The sequence below is a fragment of the Cyprinodon tularosa genome, unplaced genomic scaffold, assembly GCF_016077235.1.
Source record: "Cyprinodon tularosa strain WSP-4 unplaced genomic scaffold, ASM1607723v1 ctg298, whole genome shotgun sequence".
Taxonomy (NCBI): Eukaryota; Metazoa; Chordata; class Actinopteri; order Cyprinodontiformes; family Cyprinodontidae; genus Cyprinodon; species Cyprinodon tularosa.
In genome coordinates this window covers 869,386-890,186 of record NW_024039005.1, presented here as the reverse complement: position 1 = coordinate 890,186, position 20,801 = coordinate 869,386, and the positions used below count along the sequence as shown (strand labels likewise).

At 37.9% G+C, this 20,801-nt stretch overlaps 1 protein-coding gene across 1 annotated transcript; it reads right to left on the bottom strand.

Annotated features, from left to right (window-relative positions):
* Positions 1–412: 412 nt before the first annotated feature.
* On the bottom strand, positions 413–15,618 carry saal1 (serum amyloid A-like 1). The gene is made up of 13 exons (XM_038291246.1): positions 15,486–15,618; positions 13,367–13,566; positions 11,623–11,715; positions 10,194–10,277; positions 10,007–10,086; positions 9,871–9,930; positions 9,675–9,790; positions 9,349–9,511; positions 7,091–7,173; positions 6,809–6,994; positions 3,753–3,910; positions 3,554–3,646; positions 413–726 (listed from the first exon to the last, which is right to left on the bottom strand). The coding sequence occupies exons 1-13, from the start codon at positions 15,487–15,489 to the stop codon at positions 652–654; spliced, it is 1,395 nt and encodes a 464-aa protein (XP_038147174.1). The 5' UTR covers positions 15,490–15,618; the 3' UTR covers positions 413–651.
* Between the last annotated feature and the right edge of the window lie 5,183 nt (positions 15,619–20,801).

The window sequence follows — 20,801 nt, the reverse complement described above, 5'->3', positions numbered from 1 at the left end:
ACTTCTGGCCAGAGAAAAAACCCGTAATATGTAGCCAACATTTGGAAGAAGAATGTTTTCAAGATGACTTGGATAATAGCGCGTTGTGACAAACACCAGATACAGCACTGGGACTTGATCAACAGCTGATACCGCACCGTGACGTCACTAACCAGTAGGTGGCAGTAGTGTTCTTTGACAAACATGGATGCCTCCAGTAAAGAACATTCACATGAAAATTACTCTGAATTAAAAACACTGATCATTTATTGAACAGGATGGAATCATTTCACATTTAAAGAACTTTCTGAAGTTTGGATTCTTCACTTAAGCAAATAAAATGACTTTTTTGGTGTTTGATGGAACTCGTCTTGATCTACTGTTTGTTTTAGATGTCTCTCTCTCATGCTACAATATTGAGAAATCAATAACATCCTTTGAGCAAACATAGTTTATTAATAACACTTTCAATCACTTGGTACAAACATAGTTTTGTCCTTAATTAAAAGCACTGACATAAACAGAACTTTAATCATACAAAACCAGCAAAAGAAAACAATAACGTTTAACAAAGGGTCACGTTTTAACCATGGAAATGCAAATATTTGGAGAGGAAAGTCGAGCTGCTATAATAAGCAGCAGGGGGAAAGTGAATGAGCCAAACTGTGATCATCAGGGAGCCTCAGATCTCATCACATCTGCCAGTTGGGGATCAGTCTCTGATAATGCAGCCTGCAGGTGCTGAAACTGTACAAGAAAAGAAAGGGGAGGGTGGAAATAACGCCGTTATTTTCCACAGGACGTGGTTTTATGGGACAGTTTGTCCAACAGACTAATTAAACATCAGTTCTAAAATAAAACCTCTACTTATAAATAGCAAAAAAAACTGAAATGTTTACTTTGCTCACATGCTGGTGAGGATTCTCAGTCATCCAGGTCAGAGTCATTCCAAAAAAGTTAAAAATCAATCCACTGGACTCTGTTTCCAAGTTTGAAGACGTTTCGCTTCCATCCAGGAAGAGTTTTCAATTCAAAATTGATTGTTTTTTAACTTTTTTGTTATTTCCTCTTTTTAATTTTAATTTGTTTTATCATTTTTTTTTTTAATCAGATCTACGGAAACTGATCCTTTAATATTAATCAGTGTCTGAATCAACTGCTGGTTTTGGTGTGCCAGATGTATAACCCTATCAAAAACATCTGGACAGCCATGAAGTGCGCGCCTCAGACACACCCTGACTAATATAGAGTATTGCATAGAGAAGCCTTTTAATGATGATAACATGAAGGCTGCTAAAAATGTAATCTGGGCTTCCTTATTAAACCAGAATCACAATCACCTCTATGTGACGAAGCATTAATGTATGTAAAAGGAACACACTCACTGACGTTTGAGTCAATATCCTATTCAGTACTTGGACTAGACCTCTCAGTAGGTAAAAAAAAAAAGAAATTTTTTTATTGGTCTTATTTAATATTCTTAATTTCTGATAAACTTCATTTTGGGTTCTTATTTGCGGTACACCATGTTTCACCAAAATAACAACAGAACAGAAGACCTCACCTTTCAGTCAGGCCAACTATTCCCTTTAACGACCCCCCCTTCAGAGACAGACAGGTATGGGGCATTGCAGGCTAACTAATAACTAAACCTGTTCAAGCATCAAATATAAAGCAGCACGGGTATTTTTTGCTGCTCCTGCTGCGTGCGGTATGAACGGAGCAAAGCAAAGAGACCAAACGGCCCCCATTCCACAGGGGGGGACCCTTTCATCCGTTTCAATCTACATGTTTTCAAAACAAAAACAAAACTTTGTTGGGCTGCTGGATAAAACCTGGAACTCAACGCTATTTCTGACATTTTGATTAAGAAAGCTTTTGCACCCTGTTTATAAAAAGGAGCGCATTTATCCCTGCTGCAACCAGACTCTACACAGGGTTCCTACAGCATAAGGCGAGTTAAATTCAAGACTTTTTAAGACTTTTTAATGCCACTCGAAATAAAAATTTAAGACCAAATTCACAAGAAACACAAGAAAAACCTGCTTGCGACAACTTAACCCAAAGGTTTATTTTAACATAAACCACTGCACTAATGTTTCAAATGTTGAAAAGCTTCCGATACAGGAAGAAAGCTAAAAACACACAAATGACAGATATATTTGAACAATTATTTAACTGAATTCAAAAACTTTGTTTTAGCAGGGAACAAAACAAATCAGCTTTAAAGCCCCAACATTTATTTTATTTTACCTTTATTTTACCAGGAAGTCCCTTGAGATAAAATCTCTTTTTCGAGGGAGACCTGGCCAAGGGGCAGCAGTACAATAGGACCTATAAAAACACAACATAACCAGTGCTAAGTCTTTTTTGCAGCTATTTTTCTTTGTATGGTTTTCTTAGTATGTTTGATTTGGTGATAAGTGGAGGCGTTGCAGAGACAAGGGTGGAACTAAACTGTCCGGTAACTCAATTTTGACGTGTTTCGTGCTTCGCATGTGCGACTCCACTGCCTTAATTCCCATCGTTCTGAGCTTGAATGACTTCTTGCATAAATCCACTGAGCCTCATGGATGTTCCCTGGTTTTAGCCATGGAGGAAACTCTTGGCTGGAGACAATTTTGGTTACATTTACACTTGCTCAGATTTTCCAGACAAAAAGTAAATGGCGCATCTCCCAAATGTCCCGGCGGCAACAACGCTTTATTGGTTCCGCTATCGGGACGGAACCAATGATGGAGAGCCGTTATTTTTTTTAAATAAAAATATATTTTTGTCAATTTTAACGTTTTATTTAGATTACAAATATAAGTCTTAATAAAAATAATCCTATTTAAGATGTTTTAAAAATTAAGACCTACGAAAGACTGATTTAAGACATTTTAATACCAATTAAGGCCTTAGTTTTATTTTGAAGAATTCAATGCCTTTTAAGACTTTTTAAGGACCCGCGGGAACCCTGCTACAATGCCACACTACAAACGCAATAACTGCTGCAATAACCTGTTCCTCTATATTTGACACCCAGTGCAATAACTACATATAGAAAAATAAATATCCATCTATAGAAATACTCATTAAAACACCCTGTACAATAACCCTGTATAATGAACCTACTGTAAAAAGAAAAAGAAAAGAAAAAGCTGTCATTTGTGGATACTCTGCATACTGTATATATCCCATGCACCCTTTTCCTCCTTTAAGAGAATTTCTCCCCTTTGAGATCAATAAAGTCAACCAATCAATTAATCAATCAATCAAAATGTGCAATAAATGATAAAAAAAGAATAAATAACCGAATAAAATTGTTAATAAAAGAGTTGTTCTTTCTTCAGAAGGCTGAGGGGCCCTTATTGTTCTGCGTTGGAGACCCCGTCATATAAAATACAAGTTTTTTTTTTTTTTTTTTCAAAGGAGTGAAGATATATTGAAATTTTCAGCCATTATGTTTTTGAATCCTATCAGTCTGTTTGTGACAGTAGCCTTCAACAGATAATACATCAAACACATAAAATCTGAGCATTTCAGAGTAATTTAGAGTTCAAATATAAATCTGTCTGCAGGGAGTACTTACAGAAGTCTTAAAATTGGGAAGTAAACAGGATGCTGCAGCTTGGCAAGTTGTTGGCGTGAGGTAACCTTTCCTTATCAAATCTGCAACAGTGTCCTACAATGAACAGAATACAAAACCTAACGTTATTATCCAGTTATACATCTGTGTTAATATCAAAGAAAGAGTGAAGCTAGTTCACTGAATGGCGAAGGAATATTACCTTCTGAATATTAATGCAGAAGTCGGCCAGAAACTCAGAGGTGATTTCTGCGAGCGTCTGCAGCTGTTCATCGTTTGCTGCATCTTTATCAGAGCTTTCAGGTTTAAACTCACTGTGATGCTGGCACACCCGAAAGACTGACCCGATGAGAGAAAGACCTGGGCGAGAAAAAAAAGGATCTTTACAAAATTCTAAATTACAAAAAAATTAGAATTGCTAAAAAAAAACAACAACAATGACAAAGATTGAGTTTATATTTAAATATTAAGTACTATGAGCAAAACAAGGTGAAAAACATGAAGTAACAGTGAGTCTGGTGGAGATTCTCAGTCATTCAGGTCATAGTCAGTCCAAAAAAAGTTAAAATCAATCCACTGGACTTTGTTTCCAAGTTTGAAGACGTTTCTCTTCCATCCAGGAAGATTTTTCATTTCAAAATGTCAGAAATAGCGTTTAGTTCCAGGATTTATCCAGCAGCCCAACAAAGCCTGGTTTTAGTTTAGAAAACATGCAGATAGAAACGGATGAACGGGTCCCCCCCTTTGGAATGGGGGTCGTTTGGCTTCTTTGTTAGCCTGCAATAACTGAAACCTGTCTGTCTTTCTGAACGACCGCCCTTTCAGAGACATAGATAGGTTTGGGGTTTACAGGCTAATGCTACGTTCAGACCGTACGCAGCAGGAGCAGCAGAAGCTACTGGTTTACATGCAAAGTAAATGATTTACACGCAGCAAAAGGTCCTGCAGCGCCTCAGAGCAGCCGAAGTAGCGTGTCACGAGCTTCTGACAAGCACAACGCGCTTCAGAAGCTGCAGCTACTGGAGATGGAAAAAAATTAACCTTTGCAGCTCAACGCGCCACCTCAACCAATCAGCGAGAAGCTCGGCCACATGACGTTGCTTTGTTTTCAGACGGGAGGGAAAGACTGAGAAAACCCGGGAATTCTTCAACAATGGAAGAGAAATTGATCGTCGCTGTTTGCTCTCATCCAGTTATTTACGACCAATCTGTTATCAGCATAGAGACAGGAGCAGAAAGGTCTTTAACTGGAGGAGGATTAGCAAGGAAATCGGGCTCCAGGCTTTTACGACGGTAAACATACACTGTCAATCTACTGCTAATTTCACTCTGCTCAATAAATGTTTTTATTCATGTGTATGCAGGAAGAGGTGCGCATCAGACACACCTTTCGACCGCGCAGCTAGATCAGCAAAGATGCTTCAGCCGTGTGTCAGAACTAAACTGGTACAAGCATCAAACATGAAGCAGCACGCAGGTTTTTGCTGCTCCTGCTGCGTTCGGTCTGAACGTAGCATGACAAAGAAGCCAAACGATCTCCATTCCAATTTTTTTGTGTGCATGTTTTCCAAACAAAAACCAGGCTTTGTTGGTGTCAGGTCTAAGCACCTAAATCATCATACATACATACAGGGAAAGAAAGACGGCACAGAGACAATTAAGTAGGAAGAGACTGCAGAGTTTACAAATCTCCAAACCACTCTGCAGTCCCAGCATTCTCCTCGCTATTTATTGGAATTAGTCGTCCCTGGTTCCAACAGCTGAGACTACACGGGTGGGGGGGGACAAGACAAGGAACTCAGACTTGCTGTCTCAGAAACATGTCCTCTAAATCTCAGGGTTCAGTCAAAGTTTAAGCTGTTGAAGCTGTTCACCAAAGTTCAACAGGTTGAGTGCAGCTCGTAAATCGACCACAACCTCCCCAAAAGCAAATCTACAAATCACAGTATACTTCAGAAAAGGTGGCTGTGAACCAGACATGGGCAATGTGGAGTCAACAAGTCATCTCCATGTCATGTATTTAATCTAGCCAGCCAATTAACCAGGTGAGTCCGATCTGCACAGGTTAATTCACGGTGAAGATTGGACTCACCTGCTTCAGTGGCTGGGTAGAACAAATACATGACATGGAGATGACTTGTTGACTCCACATTGCCCATGTCTGCTATGAACACATGCACATAGCACACAGCTTTATGCATGATAACAATACAGAGATACATTTATATACAATTATTCTAACAGTTGGGCTACTGTATAAAAAATGGAACTACCGTAAATTCTCTAATATTGGCCTGTATTCCATTAGCGGCCGGGTCTCTAATAATGGCCTGTCTGGCTGTCGGCGGAGGTAAATAGTGACTCTTATACAGGCCGGGGCTATAATTAAAACCAACGATGTTCCTGGGTAGTCCTCAACAACTTGTGATAGTAACATACAAGTACCACAGGGGGGCAATGTTTGCTAACAAATCCAAGCCATTAGCATGGGAAGTCCCATCCTTACACAGAGATCGTAGTGGCCTTTCACAATCGTTCTGATCTGAAAGACAAATGTGATCACGGGTAGGTCTGGAGGTAACCAGGCAGCGTTAAAATGACAGATTTTCGTTGGTCTTCGTTGTTCTAAATTTACCTTGAAATATATGATACTGGTAGCCAACTTCCACTTAGCCTGCCTCAAATAAAATTTCGCTATGATGGCAGAGCAGTTTCCATTCATTTTTTATAAAACTTTGTTTCGCAAGTCAGTTTGCCCAAGATTCCACTCTGTCTTTTTTTTTTTTTTTTTTTGTATTGCCGTTCAGAAAAATTGCAGCTGCTGGAAGATCTCTGAATAATGTTCTGTGTACCGTTATGGTAACTGTACTTTTTCAATAAATGAACCTAGTATTTTATAGGTTCAAAGAGACACAAAATCTGTTTTTTATTCATTCCACTGGTCGTCTGTTTTGATCAAATAGAAATAGAGGCCTGTCTCTAATTCTGGCCTCCTTCCAATAATGGCCTGGACCAAGATGTACCTGAGTGAAATAAAAGCCCCGGCCTATATTAGAGGATTTACGGTAAACGCTATTTCTGACATTTTGAATTGAAAAATCTTCCTGGATGGAAGAGAATCGTCTTCAAACCTGGAAACAAAGTCCAGTGGATTAATTTTAACTTTTTTTTAAAGAATCAGTGTGGAAATCAGTTCCAGAATCTGTTTTTATAAATGAAGTAACAGAGGTGGAAGAGCGGAGCTCTATGAAAGCTTACCGGTGTCATTGCTGCTGCACCACTGATCCTGGCATCTATAAAGAGCCTGGAGCACAGACAATGCCTGAATCAAAATGCCTTTCTGCTCAAGCAGGATGACCGGAAGATCATTCGGCTGGCAGAGGTCTTTGCACACAACGTCGCTAACAAACTCCCACGCTGGTTTGCCCGGTCCGTCGGGAGCCGCTGAGGAAAACAAGAACATAAAGTTTTCCTTTAATAAATGCTTCCTTCTTTTTTTGGTGTTGCATCACAACGGTAACAAACAAAAGAAAAACATACCAAAAATCTGAAGGCCTTCCTCTACTGTGGTTAGAAGTTGAAGGATGTGAAAATAAACCTCAAGACCATGTGAACTCTCAGACCTGCGAAATATCAAGTCAATGAATGGATGCAAATAAAATGGTTTTCCTAACCAATCTGACAGTATTCTCTATGTAAAGTGCCTCCAGATGACATGCATTGGTGCTACATAAATAAACTGAACTGAATAAAGGTCATTACTATGGATTTTCATACAAATGTACTTTATTCATTAGTTAGAATGCAAGAAGAAGGGTGGAGAGAGAAGGAAGAGACCTGGAGGAAACGGCCCAGAGTTGGGAAGTAAACGCCTGCGTCAGAGATTATTCTCTCAGCGTTTCGATCACCTGCTCCGCCATTTTAAATAGAAGCTTCAATCCTCAGTGAATATCAGAGTTTTATACACACTCACCATCAAACCAATATACTTTCAAAGAAGACTTAGGTCCCTGTCACACCTTGCAGATTTATCCAGCCCAACATCCCAGGATCTTCTAAAACTTAGAATAAGCTGAATTTTCTATGTATTTTTTTTCTATTCTGGGCGTATACATAGAGTATTTATAACAAGTCCAGAACTTCTGTCCAACTACAGCCTAACTTCTGCAGGGTTCCTTTTTAATGCTCTTAGAAATACTCTTAAAGTCGTAGGAAAGCGGCTGTTCCCACCTTTCTGAATTCTCCGGAGTGGTGCCCGACTTTACACGGGTGAATAAAGTGAATCTGATTGGTCGATTATCAAGGGGAAGGTTCACAGGCAAGTTTGGCTGTGTCCGGTTTGTGGGAAGCATCTTGCTAACCAGTTAGCAACGTAGTGCTAGCAGGTTCCCAATGGGAAATTCCATTGGGACCAAGTAGCACTTAGAAACGACGCTGTCAAGGAACGCTATGGACAGCGGAAACATGCAAGAGGAGGAGAGTTTAGTGTCGGAGGTCGTGGATGAGTCTCCTCCGTCATCCATTTTTTATTTAGAGGAGGAAAGCGGGGACGAAGATGTTGTGGAAGAGGACGCCAGGGCGGCAGAAGCTTGGTTTGGTGTAGAAGGCTTCCAGCCGTACATGTTTGAGCCCTTGCCTCGCAACGCTGCCAGTTCTGTTAGCTCTACGCCTGCCGAAGACACAGACGTCCATCCCCGTGAACACTGGGACGCAACTCAATGGGAAAGGTCATATCATAGGTCTTATCATAGGTACTCTTCAACTGTGAGTGATGGAATCTAAAACAAAAATCCAGAAAAAATACAATGTATGATTTTTAAATAATTAATTTCCATTTTATTGTGTGAAATAAGTATTTGATCATCTATCAACCAGTGAAGCATGGCGGTGGAAACATCATTCTTTGGGGATGCTTTTCTGCAAAGGCGACAGGACGACTGCACCATATTGTGGGAAGGATGGATGGTTCCATGTATCGTGAGATTTTGGCCAACAACCTCCTTCCCTCAGTAAGAGCACTTAAGATAGGTGGTGGCTGGGTCTTCCAGCATGATAACGACCCAAAACACACATCCAGGGCAACTAAAGAGTGGCTCCGTAGGAAACATCTTAAGGTCCTGGAGTGGCCTAGCCAGTCTCCAGACCTGAATCCAATAGAAAATCTTTGGAGGGAGCTTAAAGTCCGTGTGGCCCAGCGACAGCCCCGAAACTGAAGGCTCTGGAGGAGATCTGTATGGAGGAGTGGGCCAAAATCCCTGCTGCAGTGTGTGCAAACCTGGTCAAGAACTACAGGAAACGTCTGATCTCTGTAATTGCAAACAAAGGTTTCTGTACCAAATATTAAGTTTCATTGTTCTAGTGTATCAAATACTTATTTCACGCAATTAAAATGGAAATTATTTAAAAATCATACATTGTATTTTTCTGGATTTTTGTTTTAGATTCCATCACTCACAGTTGAAGAGTACCTATGATAAAAATTACAGTCTTCTACAAGCTTTGCAAGCAGGAAAACCTGAAAAATCAACAGTGTATCAAATACTTGTTCTCCCCACTGTATGTGAAGAAATTGTTTTCATAAACGTTTTTTTTTTAAATAAAGCATTTTAAATGCTACAACCATCACATTTTATGAATTTTAATACCAATTAAGGCCTTAATTAAAAAAATTATAATTTAATGATTTTAAATGATTTTTACTGACCCATGGAAACCCTGCTATGCGTAACGCACAGCAGCGTAATTCCCGTGAAATGATGCACAAGCATCTTTTCAAGGGTAGCAAACTACTTTCCTACCTGAGCTGCTTTGCTGCCTCAAGGAGACATGAGCTCAAATCCAGCTGGATTTCTCCATCTCCCTCGTTCTCCCTCGGCTGAGATGTGAGCCAGCACTTCATTAATTCTTCATCAAGGTCAAACAGTTTATCAACCAGCTCTCCCACTTTCTCCAGTAAATCCGCTGGAAACACATGACAGATTAGGAGGCTTAGAAACCAGAAAACAAAACAAAAAAACAACTGAAAACCTTAAAGTCATTATGCCAAATGAAAAAGGTTTATTTTTTGTCAACTCATGCAAGTAATCAGCTAATAAATAGAAAGTATAGAGTAAAAGTAAAGTACTGTTAGTAGAACTGCTCATGATAAAACACAGATTGGAGCAAACGGATGTCTGCTGTCGTATTCGCTGAAGCCATAGTGAGCAGACTTCTTTCTGAGACAAACAGGTCAGCAACAGTCTGTAAATAACATAGAAGGAAATTAATATGACTCTCGTGGTTCGTACTTTTCATAGGATCAGGGAAGATTAGAAAGCTACCTGGTGGTTTCTAGAAGGGTAGGAGGGTCTGCATCTCCCAGAAGAAGCAATAGCACAGCACTGTGGACAAATCAGGGAGTGGATTTAGTTATCTGAGACAAAGCTGGAACCGTGTCTCTGTGGGAGTCAGACTCACCCCAAGTCATCGTTTTGGCTGAGAGATGCACATGTGTCAGGAAAACAGGCAATATTTCCTAAGATTCCGACACAAATTTCCTATTAAAAAAGACAAGAGCATGGAAATAATAGGTTTGTTATATAACAAAGTTTTGAATTATGATAGAAGATTAAAATCTTGCATGCATTAAGACCATGCCACTCACCGTAAGACGTGGGGAACGAGATTTGGCTATGATTCCAAGTAGGATGTCAGCCGCTTTGAATTCTTGCAAAAAACCTGCAACATCCTAAGCAGTAAATATGAGAACTGTAAACAATCCGGTTTTCAGGTTATGCTATTAACACCAGAACTCCCAGTATCCTGATCCTAGAACTCCCACTGGCCGTCAATTTAATGGGCAACATTTTTCCCCATGGAACGCATGAGCAGTGATGATGTCATCGACTGAAATGGTTCATATGTTCTATATAAACTAATTTTAGATATGTAAACCTTTATTTCAGCTCTAATATATTTAAAGGCTGTATTGTACGCTATTATTAATTGTGGTCTAAATTTATATTAGAAATAAATAAGACTGAAGTTTGAAATTACAATTTTATTGACAGATATTGATCGATTCCCACCGCATATTTCCCGCAGACCACCTTCTGACATTTATGACAGACATCATATGAGCGTTTTTCTGTACTATGGAAGCCCGTTTCCGCCACTCTGTAAAAAAAAGAAAAAATTATCTCATTATATCAAGTTACTATCTCAATATAACGAGATAATCTTATTTTTTTTTTGTTTACAGAGTGGCGGAAACGGGCTTCCATACTGTGCAGCGCTGAAGCCCCTGGCTCTGTTTCCTTTGATTCGCCAAAGCTGCTCTTCACCTGCAGAGCGCATGAGGTTTGCACGCCAACCTGTGTGATTATAGCCGACCACAGGTTCTGGTTTGGCTTCTGGGCTGCTGAGTGGACCGGCAGGTGGTGGCAGCGCTATCCAAAACTAGAACAAAAGATTCACTTTTTACTGATGATCACTGATACATCTGCGTTTTCTCGGGGGTGGGTGATCATCCTCAGTCACTTCCTTCCCAGTCCTCCTCATCGGTCTCTCCCTCTATCATCTAGATTTTGAAGGCATTTCTAAAGCCATTTTTTTCTTCCATATTAGCCAAAGAGTTATAAGTAGAATGTTGGTTGCTAGGCAACAGTACCAGAACATGTGGGAAGAATTTAAAATGCAATTAATAGATCCGTCAAAATCACAGCTGTGGGAGATTGAGGTAAAATTAACCACATTTATTTTTTTACATTTTTATTTTATCAAAAAAAATAAAATAAAAACTATGTGAAAATGAAGGAAATATAGAAACAGGAAAAGTTAGTTAACATGACCAACATAATATTAATGTAAATAAAGTTCTTTCACTTTAAAATCTCAGAAACGTGAAAATGACGGCCTCTGGAGTTGTAGTTTTCAATTTAGCATCATATTTTACAACAATCTAATAAAAAGACAATCTTTGAAAAGTGCTTCAAAACACTCTTTAGCACAATAATATTTTTCTGTTTTTAAGTAACTTTATTTTAGGATTTCTTTGTAATCCAATCATTAATCAAACATGGAGGAGATTGCACCTTGTCCATGGCCATATCCCAGACTCTGCAGAGATCTTCCTCCTCATCATCAGAGAGCTGCATGTGGACTTCTGGCTTTTCTTCTGCAACCATCTGCAAAACAGTGGAAGTTTTTAAGTAAGAAAAGCAACAGACCAAATTTCAGAACCGTCATTTTAAAGATTTTAAAGGGAAAGAACTTTATTTACATTAATCTTATGTTGGTCATGTTAACTGACTTTTCCTGTTTCAATATTTCCTTCATTTTCACCTACGGTAGTTTTTTTGATAACCAACATTCAACCTAAAACTCTTTGGCTAATACGGAAAAATGGCTTTCAGAAGAAATCTAACAGAGAAACAGGGTTTAGAAATGCTTCAAAATATTGATGATGGCGATTTGGGCGGAGAGGTAGAGACCGATGAGGGGAGGAAGCGGCTCAGATTCTGACAGCGAGTCTGAGGATGATCAATGCAGACGTATCAGTGACCCATCAGACAATAGTGAAACTTTTGTTCAACACCTCAGCCGGTCCACTCAGCGGCCCCAAAGCCAAACCAGAGCTCATGGTCTACTATAACCACACACAGGTGGGCCTGGATGTGTTGGATCAGATGATTAGAAGGGATTCTGGAAAAGCGTTGGTTTTACTCAGGAACAGTTTCAACGTCACCGTCTGACGCAGAGATTTTATCCTTGAACTGGTAAAAATGTTGCTGCCGACCACATGCGCTCCACAGGTTACCAACCCCCCCAGGTGGTCTGGGGGAAATGTTTGGGGGAATCAATCAATTTCTGTAAATAAAATTGTAATTTCAAACTTCGAACCTGCGTAGTGATTTATTGATGATTTATTTTTAATACAAATTTAGACCACAAATAATAATAGCATACAATACATTCTTTAAAATATATGTATTGGACCTTTTTAAGGTTTACATATCCACCATTAGCCTCGTGAGACCATCCTGATCCTGCGAGCTTTCAAGGTTTCACTCGCAGATCAGTCTGGAGACTCTCCGTTAAAGAAAATCTGGAGCCGTTCACCAAACGAACGTCCAATCAGCGTTGGCTTTGAGGCGGATTGAGGTGTGACGCAACGAGAAGCGCGACAGTTCAGTCTAAAGAACATGGTGGCTTCAGCCGATGAAACTAGCGTTAGCGTGGCTATCGAGCAAGTTTTATCGGATTTACAGAGTATTTCTTCACTGAAAGAAGAGCAAAACACTGCTCTGGAGGCTTTTCTCAGAGGAAAAGATGTTTTTGCTCTTCTCCACACTGGTTTCGGCAAGAGTTTGATCTATCAATTGGCTCCTCTTCGTCGTCGCTCTGTTAGTACGTCATATGCTTCGTTGATCTGAAGCTAACCAGTATTTTCGCCCCTTCCCAAAATTACTTCAACGGAAGGTTTCCAGATGGATATATGGAACAAATCCATCTGGCGGAGTCAGGTTAGTCCACCATGGGTTTATATCGCACAATAGAACCAATTCAGTTGATGACATCATGACTACTCATGGGGAAAAATGTCACCCGTCAAATTGACGGCCAGTGGGAGTTCTAAGGTCAGAATTCTGGGAGTCCTGGTGTTAAGAAAAAAGAATCCTGTTTTTATATATCCGTAAAATCTTTTTAGCTCAGATTGTGTTAGCGCTTCATGTCTAATGCAGCTCTGGGTAAAAAAGCTTGGTTAGCACGAAAGAACCCTCGTCAAACAGATAATAAAGTTTAAAATGACAGCATTAAAAGAGAGCAAGGTTTTACCTGAATAAGTCGAGTCAGCGTACTGAAAAGCCAGTGCTTGCTGTAAGCAGTGTCTCCGATGGCGTCCAGATCATCTCCCTCCTCTCCATCAGCTCGGTCTGGAGGAGGAGACGGGTTACGATCCATATGAGGGGACCGGGGTCCATCTGGAGGGGACGATTCCTCTTTTTCTTCCTGCTCTGTAGCATCAACACTGCTGTCTAGAGGAATAAAAAGAAGCATGCTTTAATAAGGTCATAGCAGAGCCATTCAGCTTGAATAGAATTTATTCAAATCCAGCCTTAACAAACAAATGTTGAAGCAGAAAAAACAAAAATTGTCATAGACCAACAATAACGTTACTGTACAGTTTAATCATGAAAAAGGTCTTTTAAATAGTAGTAATATACGAGTTCCTCAATATAATAAGGGCTAGAAAGTAAAACTGCCACACACACTGTTTGTTTGATCCCTTATCCAATAAGAACATTGGATAAGGGACTGAAGATTCTAATTTTCTCTCAAGGGAAAGCGGCCAATGAGGTACATTTTAGTTTAATTTACTGTTTACTTTTTTGACCGTTAAGATGTAACGCGAAGAATTTCTGTTGAGTCATGTATTGTATGGCCGCTTTTTTACTTTGATGTCTTTTCGGGGAAATAATTAGTTTGTTTGCTTTTCTTTCTGTATGTTTTAACAGATCTCACACTATCATGCTTCTTGTGTGATTAAAGCCAGTAACTAAAAGAACGACTTGGTTTCCTGATTTTCGACTTTAGAGGGAATTACACACCAAATATGTATCTGTAATGACAACCTTAATGAAAGTTAAATGTTTAATTTGAAGCGTTCTTTAGCTCTAATTTAATTTGTCTATAATATTTAACACATAAATATAGTTTATTTACCTTCATTCGTTTCATATTGATTAATGTGTTACTATGTTAGACTCCTGAGATGTTAGCTTCTTAAACCCTCTCAGCTCACTTCCTTCATATAATTTTTTAATTATTATTATAACCATTTTATAAAACAGACAAGGTTTCAGCATCAGATGTATGTAAACATAGAAAAACCTGGAGAAGCCGATCCTGGTTGCTTTCATATTTACAAAAAGGACAAATAGAACAAAAAAACAAAACCCCCAAGAAAACAAAACAGATTCTCATCAGTTCCAGGTTGTTTCATCATATTATACGGTTCTGAATTGTGTTCTGTCTCCGTTAGTTATAGAGATAAGAAGAGGTGGCAGAGTGAAAAGTGGGAAAAGATGGTTTGAGTTTAAGAAAACATTTGTGAATGAAAAACTTGCCCATTATGATTATTACATTTAGTAGTCTTTCAAATTTCTTTTCTCAAAGTCTAAAAAATAATGTATTTCTTAGAGAATTCAGGTAAGTTTGGAATTTTAGGGAAAAGCGAGTAGGTCACATCATCCCACAAATCTTTGCAATATTCGTAGAAAAGTTGTTCAATCGACTCAGTAACTAAATAAACACGTGTTTCCATCAATGGCAAATCCTTAGAGGAGTAAACACCTGAAAAGATTGTAAAGTGGACTTCCTGGGGTTTTGGAGGAAAGCGAAGATATAAATAAATTCTTCTAATTTTTACCCTTTTAGCCTTTGAAAAGAAATGCGATATAAAATTTGGATTTAATACAAAAGGAGACAAATAACTAGTAAAACATTCCCTAATTTTTGAGTTTTTAAGTTAATAATCTGTGATACTGTCCCCATTAATCAGAGAAGCAAAGGGCTTCTGTCAACAGGCTTCTCATAAAAACATTCAGCTGTGCATAATATATTTAGAGGAATAGCTGTAATAATTTATTTTTTTTATCCACTTTTAGTTATTTGCAGGTTATATTTAATACTGAAGTCTTCATAAGACATAATCCCTTCATTATTTAATAAATGCATCAAAGACCAAACTTTTTGTAGGCAATTACCTGCAAAGATTGAATTATTAGACGTTTTTATGTAACGGTAATCCCACACGGGATGATAGTGTAGGCTATAATTATGTTTATAGATTAATCTCTTTCCTTCATATATTCTAGCTAACTGCTATAACTCGCTCAAACAGGCAAAAGGTAAATATCTAATGTTAAAAGTAAAAATATATTTTCAGTCTCACCCATAACGGCCGCTCTGCGTGAATCTAACTGGTTATTTTGGTATTACTTGGAAGTTTTAAAACATTTTAAATGCAGCCCCGCTAAATTTTAAACATCCTCCATTTCTGAGGGTTGACCGGTTGCGCATGCGCGAATATCCTTCTTCTGGTTTAAAAACCGGCGTGTGAAAAGACAATATCGCCCCCTGCAGGAAGCAAGCGGAAGTGACAGATCTGAATGCTTAAACCCAGTACCGTTTGATCAGTTTTACGGTCTGATAAAATAATATTAACTTATCACTTACATCCCAAGATAAATATATATTCTTTGATTATGTATAAAACCTTACTCTATCATATTAAAGCTCCTTCTCCATCAGAAGCCCTTTTTTGGGCCTTTTTAAAAGTGTTTTTAGTCTTTTTTGCACAGTTTATACAAACTATCATTGGTGGACGAAGTACTCAACAGTAGTACTTAAGTAAAAGTTCTGATACTCATAGTCAAATCTTACTCAACTACAAGTAAAAGTTAATATTATTAGTACTTTAAAAGTACTCAGTCAATAATCTACCCAAGTTAAAATATTGAAGTATTCCCTTTTGAAAACACTTAAATGTTCAAAAGTACATGCATTTAAAAGTACTCAAGTGTTCAAAAATACAAATTAAATGTTCCAATATCAGTAAATGTCTGTATAATTTTCAGAGTATTTTTAAAGAACCTGTAACTTTCAGAAACTTCCTGATGTATTGATGCATAGAACCACCTGCTATAGATTCTACACCACCTGGAAAGAACTTCAGCATAAAAATGACACAGAAAATAAGGACAGATATTTGGATTATTATTTCTTATTTAAAAATAAACCAAAAAGAAAACAGGAGCGTTTTGATTCTCCTCATCCTTTCACTATGAAATAGAGGTTTAAGGTTGAATCTAGAATAGAAACTATAACTCTGCATTCAGACTCATCCTGAACAACTTGGCCACATGGTAACAACTAACGCCTTAATAAAATTATAAACTAGTAATAATATCTGCTCTGAGTTTCTCTCATCTGTGGAACGTCATTAAATCTGTAAATAAGTGGCGTCCAGATTCAGTCCTAATGGCTGCTATCCGCCATGATGGATGAAAAACAGCAACAGAGGATTAAAAAGCTGAGCTGAGCTAAAAGGAACAAGGAACTAACAGCTTCCTGGAAACTGAGTGGAGTAGAAAGTAAAGTATTTGACAGTGAGATGTAGTGGAGTGACAGTTATAATTACCCCCAAAAAAATACTCAAGTAAACATGCTAAAAAAAAAAAACAACTTAACTAAAGTAATCAAGTAGATTTACTTTCTTGCTTTCCACCACTGCAAACTATTTATTGGAGAACTCTGCCAAACAACAGAAATAAGTCAAAGGTTTGCATTTTAAGCAGTTGTTGGGTTTTAACAAGATTTTAGGCAGAGGTGAGTAGAAATTATTCCAAAATCAGGTAAACATACAGCAAACAGTAGATATTAACCGTGGAACTTTATCATTCTGTACTCACATATATACAGTTCTGATTTTAAGGATTAGTTTTCTGTTGACATTTATGACATTTATTTGTATTCTTCAGGTTTTTTGACTCTTTAAAATGACAGAATTTGCACATGAAGTCTGTTTGCCAGCATCATTAATAAGCATTAAATCTGATCTTATTATCCAACAGTTACTCAGTACTCAAGTAGCCTTTTTACTGAATACTTTTTTACTTTTACTTTAGTAATTTCTTGGAGGACAACTTTTTACTTTTACTTGAGCAAACAAAATTTAAAGTAGTGCTTTTATTACTAGAGTATAATTTTTGGTTACTCTACCCACCTCTGGTTTTAGTTAAAGTTTCAGACAAAGGAGAGTTGTATAACAGGTTCATTATGTAAATATTATGTAAATTGTTATTTAAGTGAAATATTGCATTATTGTACAATAATAAATATATATAAATATTATTGAATAGATTTAAGTAACTTGTTTGGCATAATTTGACTCTTGAAATAAAGTATTGTTAAAAATCAGAAAAGTCTCCTTCTTCTTTTTGATGATGCTTTATTTGTAAGTGGTAGGCCTATTACCTAATGCTTCTCATAAATAAGACTTTTTTGTTGATTTATTAAACTTTTAAAGAAAATCAGAATCAGAATTACTTTATTAATCCCTTGTGGGGAATTGTTTTCTTGCAATGCAACCATTTACAGAAGAGAGAAAAATTAAATTGTAAGTAAAATAGAGCAAAATATAATATGAGACAGAATAAAATGAGTAAAATTACAACCCAGACAGTAAAATTAAACCCATCCCCTGTAACCAGCATGACATAATACATAAGAATAAAATAAGATAAGGAAATGTCCAGCCTTATAAGATATTGGAAGGGAGAGAATAGCAAATATAACTGAAGGTTAAATGCTGTGAACAACCCATTTAAAGCCTGCTTAGTGTGAGGGATTGCTGACGAGTCAATGAGTCGATGCAATCAGCTGGTTTTCCTTGGATAGAAAACTTTGAATCAATCTGACTGGATGATCTGGTGAACTGGAAAGTGACCTGAGATGACATGATGTGAATTGGAGCTATAGAAATAAACTGAATTAAATTAAACTGAAACACACAGCCAGGCAGACGAGCTCCGAGCCAGCTCCCATGTCAGAGGATGAAGAGAGCACATCCAGTTAGTCACAGTCAGAGAAACAGGACTACACTGGAAAACAGGCCAAGCTCCAACATCTAGAAACAAAGGTGTTGATGGCAGCAGCACAGCTGATATTTCTCTCCAGGATGGAGTCACAGCCAAACAGGAACAGACCAGATTAAGCTACTATGATGAGATAAAAAAGTTTTTTTTTTGTTCAAAGGTTTGTACGCCTAAAGTGGAGTTGATCTTTGGATTGAACTACAGCCACCATTCGGCACAGTAAGAATCAATATGTTGATTTATTAATTAAGGAAATCTGTTGGACTTTTCAGTACCAGCAGTTGTACTTTGAGTGCATCTGTGCTGTTTTAGGGATTATGTTTGTGATTTCTTTTACTCAGACACCGTTACTGTTCTTTAAGCATTCCACAGCTCTTTTGCAAAACATTTTCCACTTTTGACCTGAAAACTCATGACCATTAAGTTCCCTTATTTACTCTTCATTTCGGCAAAACAATCCCTGATTGTAGCACTTAAAAAAAAACATTGGACTTTAAAAAATCCACAAGTCAGAGTTTGTTCTTTGATATAAAGTAAAATTTTCAAGCTCATTTTACTAGAGAATGATTAAATATGTTCCACCAGCTGAAATTAAACCACTGCACTAGATGTTAGCTGTGTTGCATTTTGACGTATGCTGTGTTATGAGAAACAATGACACATCCTGGAAGTTAAACAGTATTGTTAACAGTCATTACGCAAATATTAAAATCCTTCCTGTAACCCGTACTGTCTTGAGATCGTTTTGAGCTGGCATCGTCCTCCTTCAATCAACAGCACAGTAATAACTACATAGCTTTGTCATATCACAGCTGTCCTGCTGCGGGAGTGGTTCAAAGCCCTGTTTGCATTTGGAGGGGCTTTAATTTGATATTTGAGAACATGCCAACTAGCTCGTATTTGTTTTCAGCTTGTAACCTGTCATAATGAAAATAATTGTATAACATTTAAGAAGAACATTTGGGAATAGTTTGAAAGGAAAATCTTCACCTGATGAAGTCGCTTAAAACCCAGTCCTGTCACAGGGCAAGGCTTGCACTTCATTAGCATGGTGTCAATCCAACACAGAGTAGGTCCAACAGCCTTAGAATGGATTCAGAGGAACAGAAACATGCTATAAAGTGAGAGTTGCAAAATGTTCAAAGAGGTTAACAGACAAAGAAGAAAGACATAGTTCATAAAGCTCAATGAATAAATTAGAGTATGAAAAATACCAGATTTTGTTTATGTCAATGTGATTGCAGGTATAGATTGGTAGCAGTCAAGGATGTAGTTCTGTCATTGTAGATCTACATCCTGTCCCATTCGTCATCCAGATGCAATTAAGATAATGGAATAGGTACTAAAGCACGAAGAGAGCAAATATTAACTTTTGGCGAGATAATTCTGTGCTATTCAACCTTTCATTTTGTGAAGGTTTTGTTTTCAGCTGGTTGAGTGGACCCAGTTCAAACTGAAATGGTGACTCTTGTGGCCAAACATAAACAGAGGCACTGAGGATTTACCCATGAAAGAAAAGATAAAGGAAGCAAAAGCCCATTTTGCCAGTTTACTGACATAAAATCTGTTTTGTATTTCCTGACCTCATGGTAATATGGTTTTGCTTCATACGTATTCTTTTGACAGAAAAATCCATCTATAACCAAGAGTGGTAAGTTCTTCATGAAAAAAAACAGTTTGTAATGGAAAAAGCTAAATTAGTTGAGGCTGCATGTCTGAAAAGGATTCCAAATACATAAAACAGATTCAATTAAATTCAGTTTGTTTCTATAGCGCCAATTTACAACATGTAGAGAAACAGGACTACACTGGAAAACAGGCCAAGCTCCAACATCTAGAAACAAAGGTGTTGATGGCAGCAGCACAGCTGATATTTCTCTCCAGGATGGAGTCACAGCCAAACAGGAACAGACCAGATGAAGCTACTATGAGAAAAAGCAGAGAGAGCAGAACGTTAGAGATTGAACTAACAGATTCTGCAGAGTGGGAGAATAGAGATAGAATGAAGCAGAATGATGAAAAAGGGGTCCCTATGTCCTCCAGCAGTCTAAGCCTATAGCAGCAGAACTATAGAGATAGCTCAGGATAACTTGAGCCACTCTAACTAGAAGCTTTATCAAAAAGGAAAGTTTTAAGCCTAGCCTTAAAAGTATTTAAGAATAAGATTAAGATTGAGATGAAGAAAAAAAAGTTTTATTTATAAGACCAAGAGCAGCATGTGAAGGAAACTACAAACTTTAACAAAGAACGACAAACGGCACAGAATAGGGACTGAACAGGTGGATCAACTCCAGACTAAGTAAACTTCTCAATCTGTATCACCATCGTATTCCAGATCTCTTCCAGTTCATACTGGAAAAACATGATATCAGAACCTAAAGTATGTAGATAATTACAACAAAACCCTATCTCTGACAAATAATGAAATGCAATAAAATACCTTCTGAATGGGTTGTATTAATCTTAATTCAAACATATTCCTCTAAGGAAATATGATGGGTAGTGCATATTTCTCATCTTTGCGGCTCTGTAACTTTATAGTTCCTTTGAGATGTCTGCTGAAGGGCCAGGTATACTGGTCATAATGGCCAAGTAACAGCATGCTTCAGACA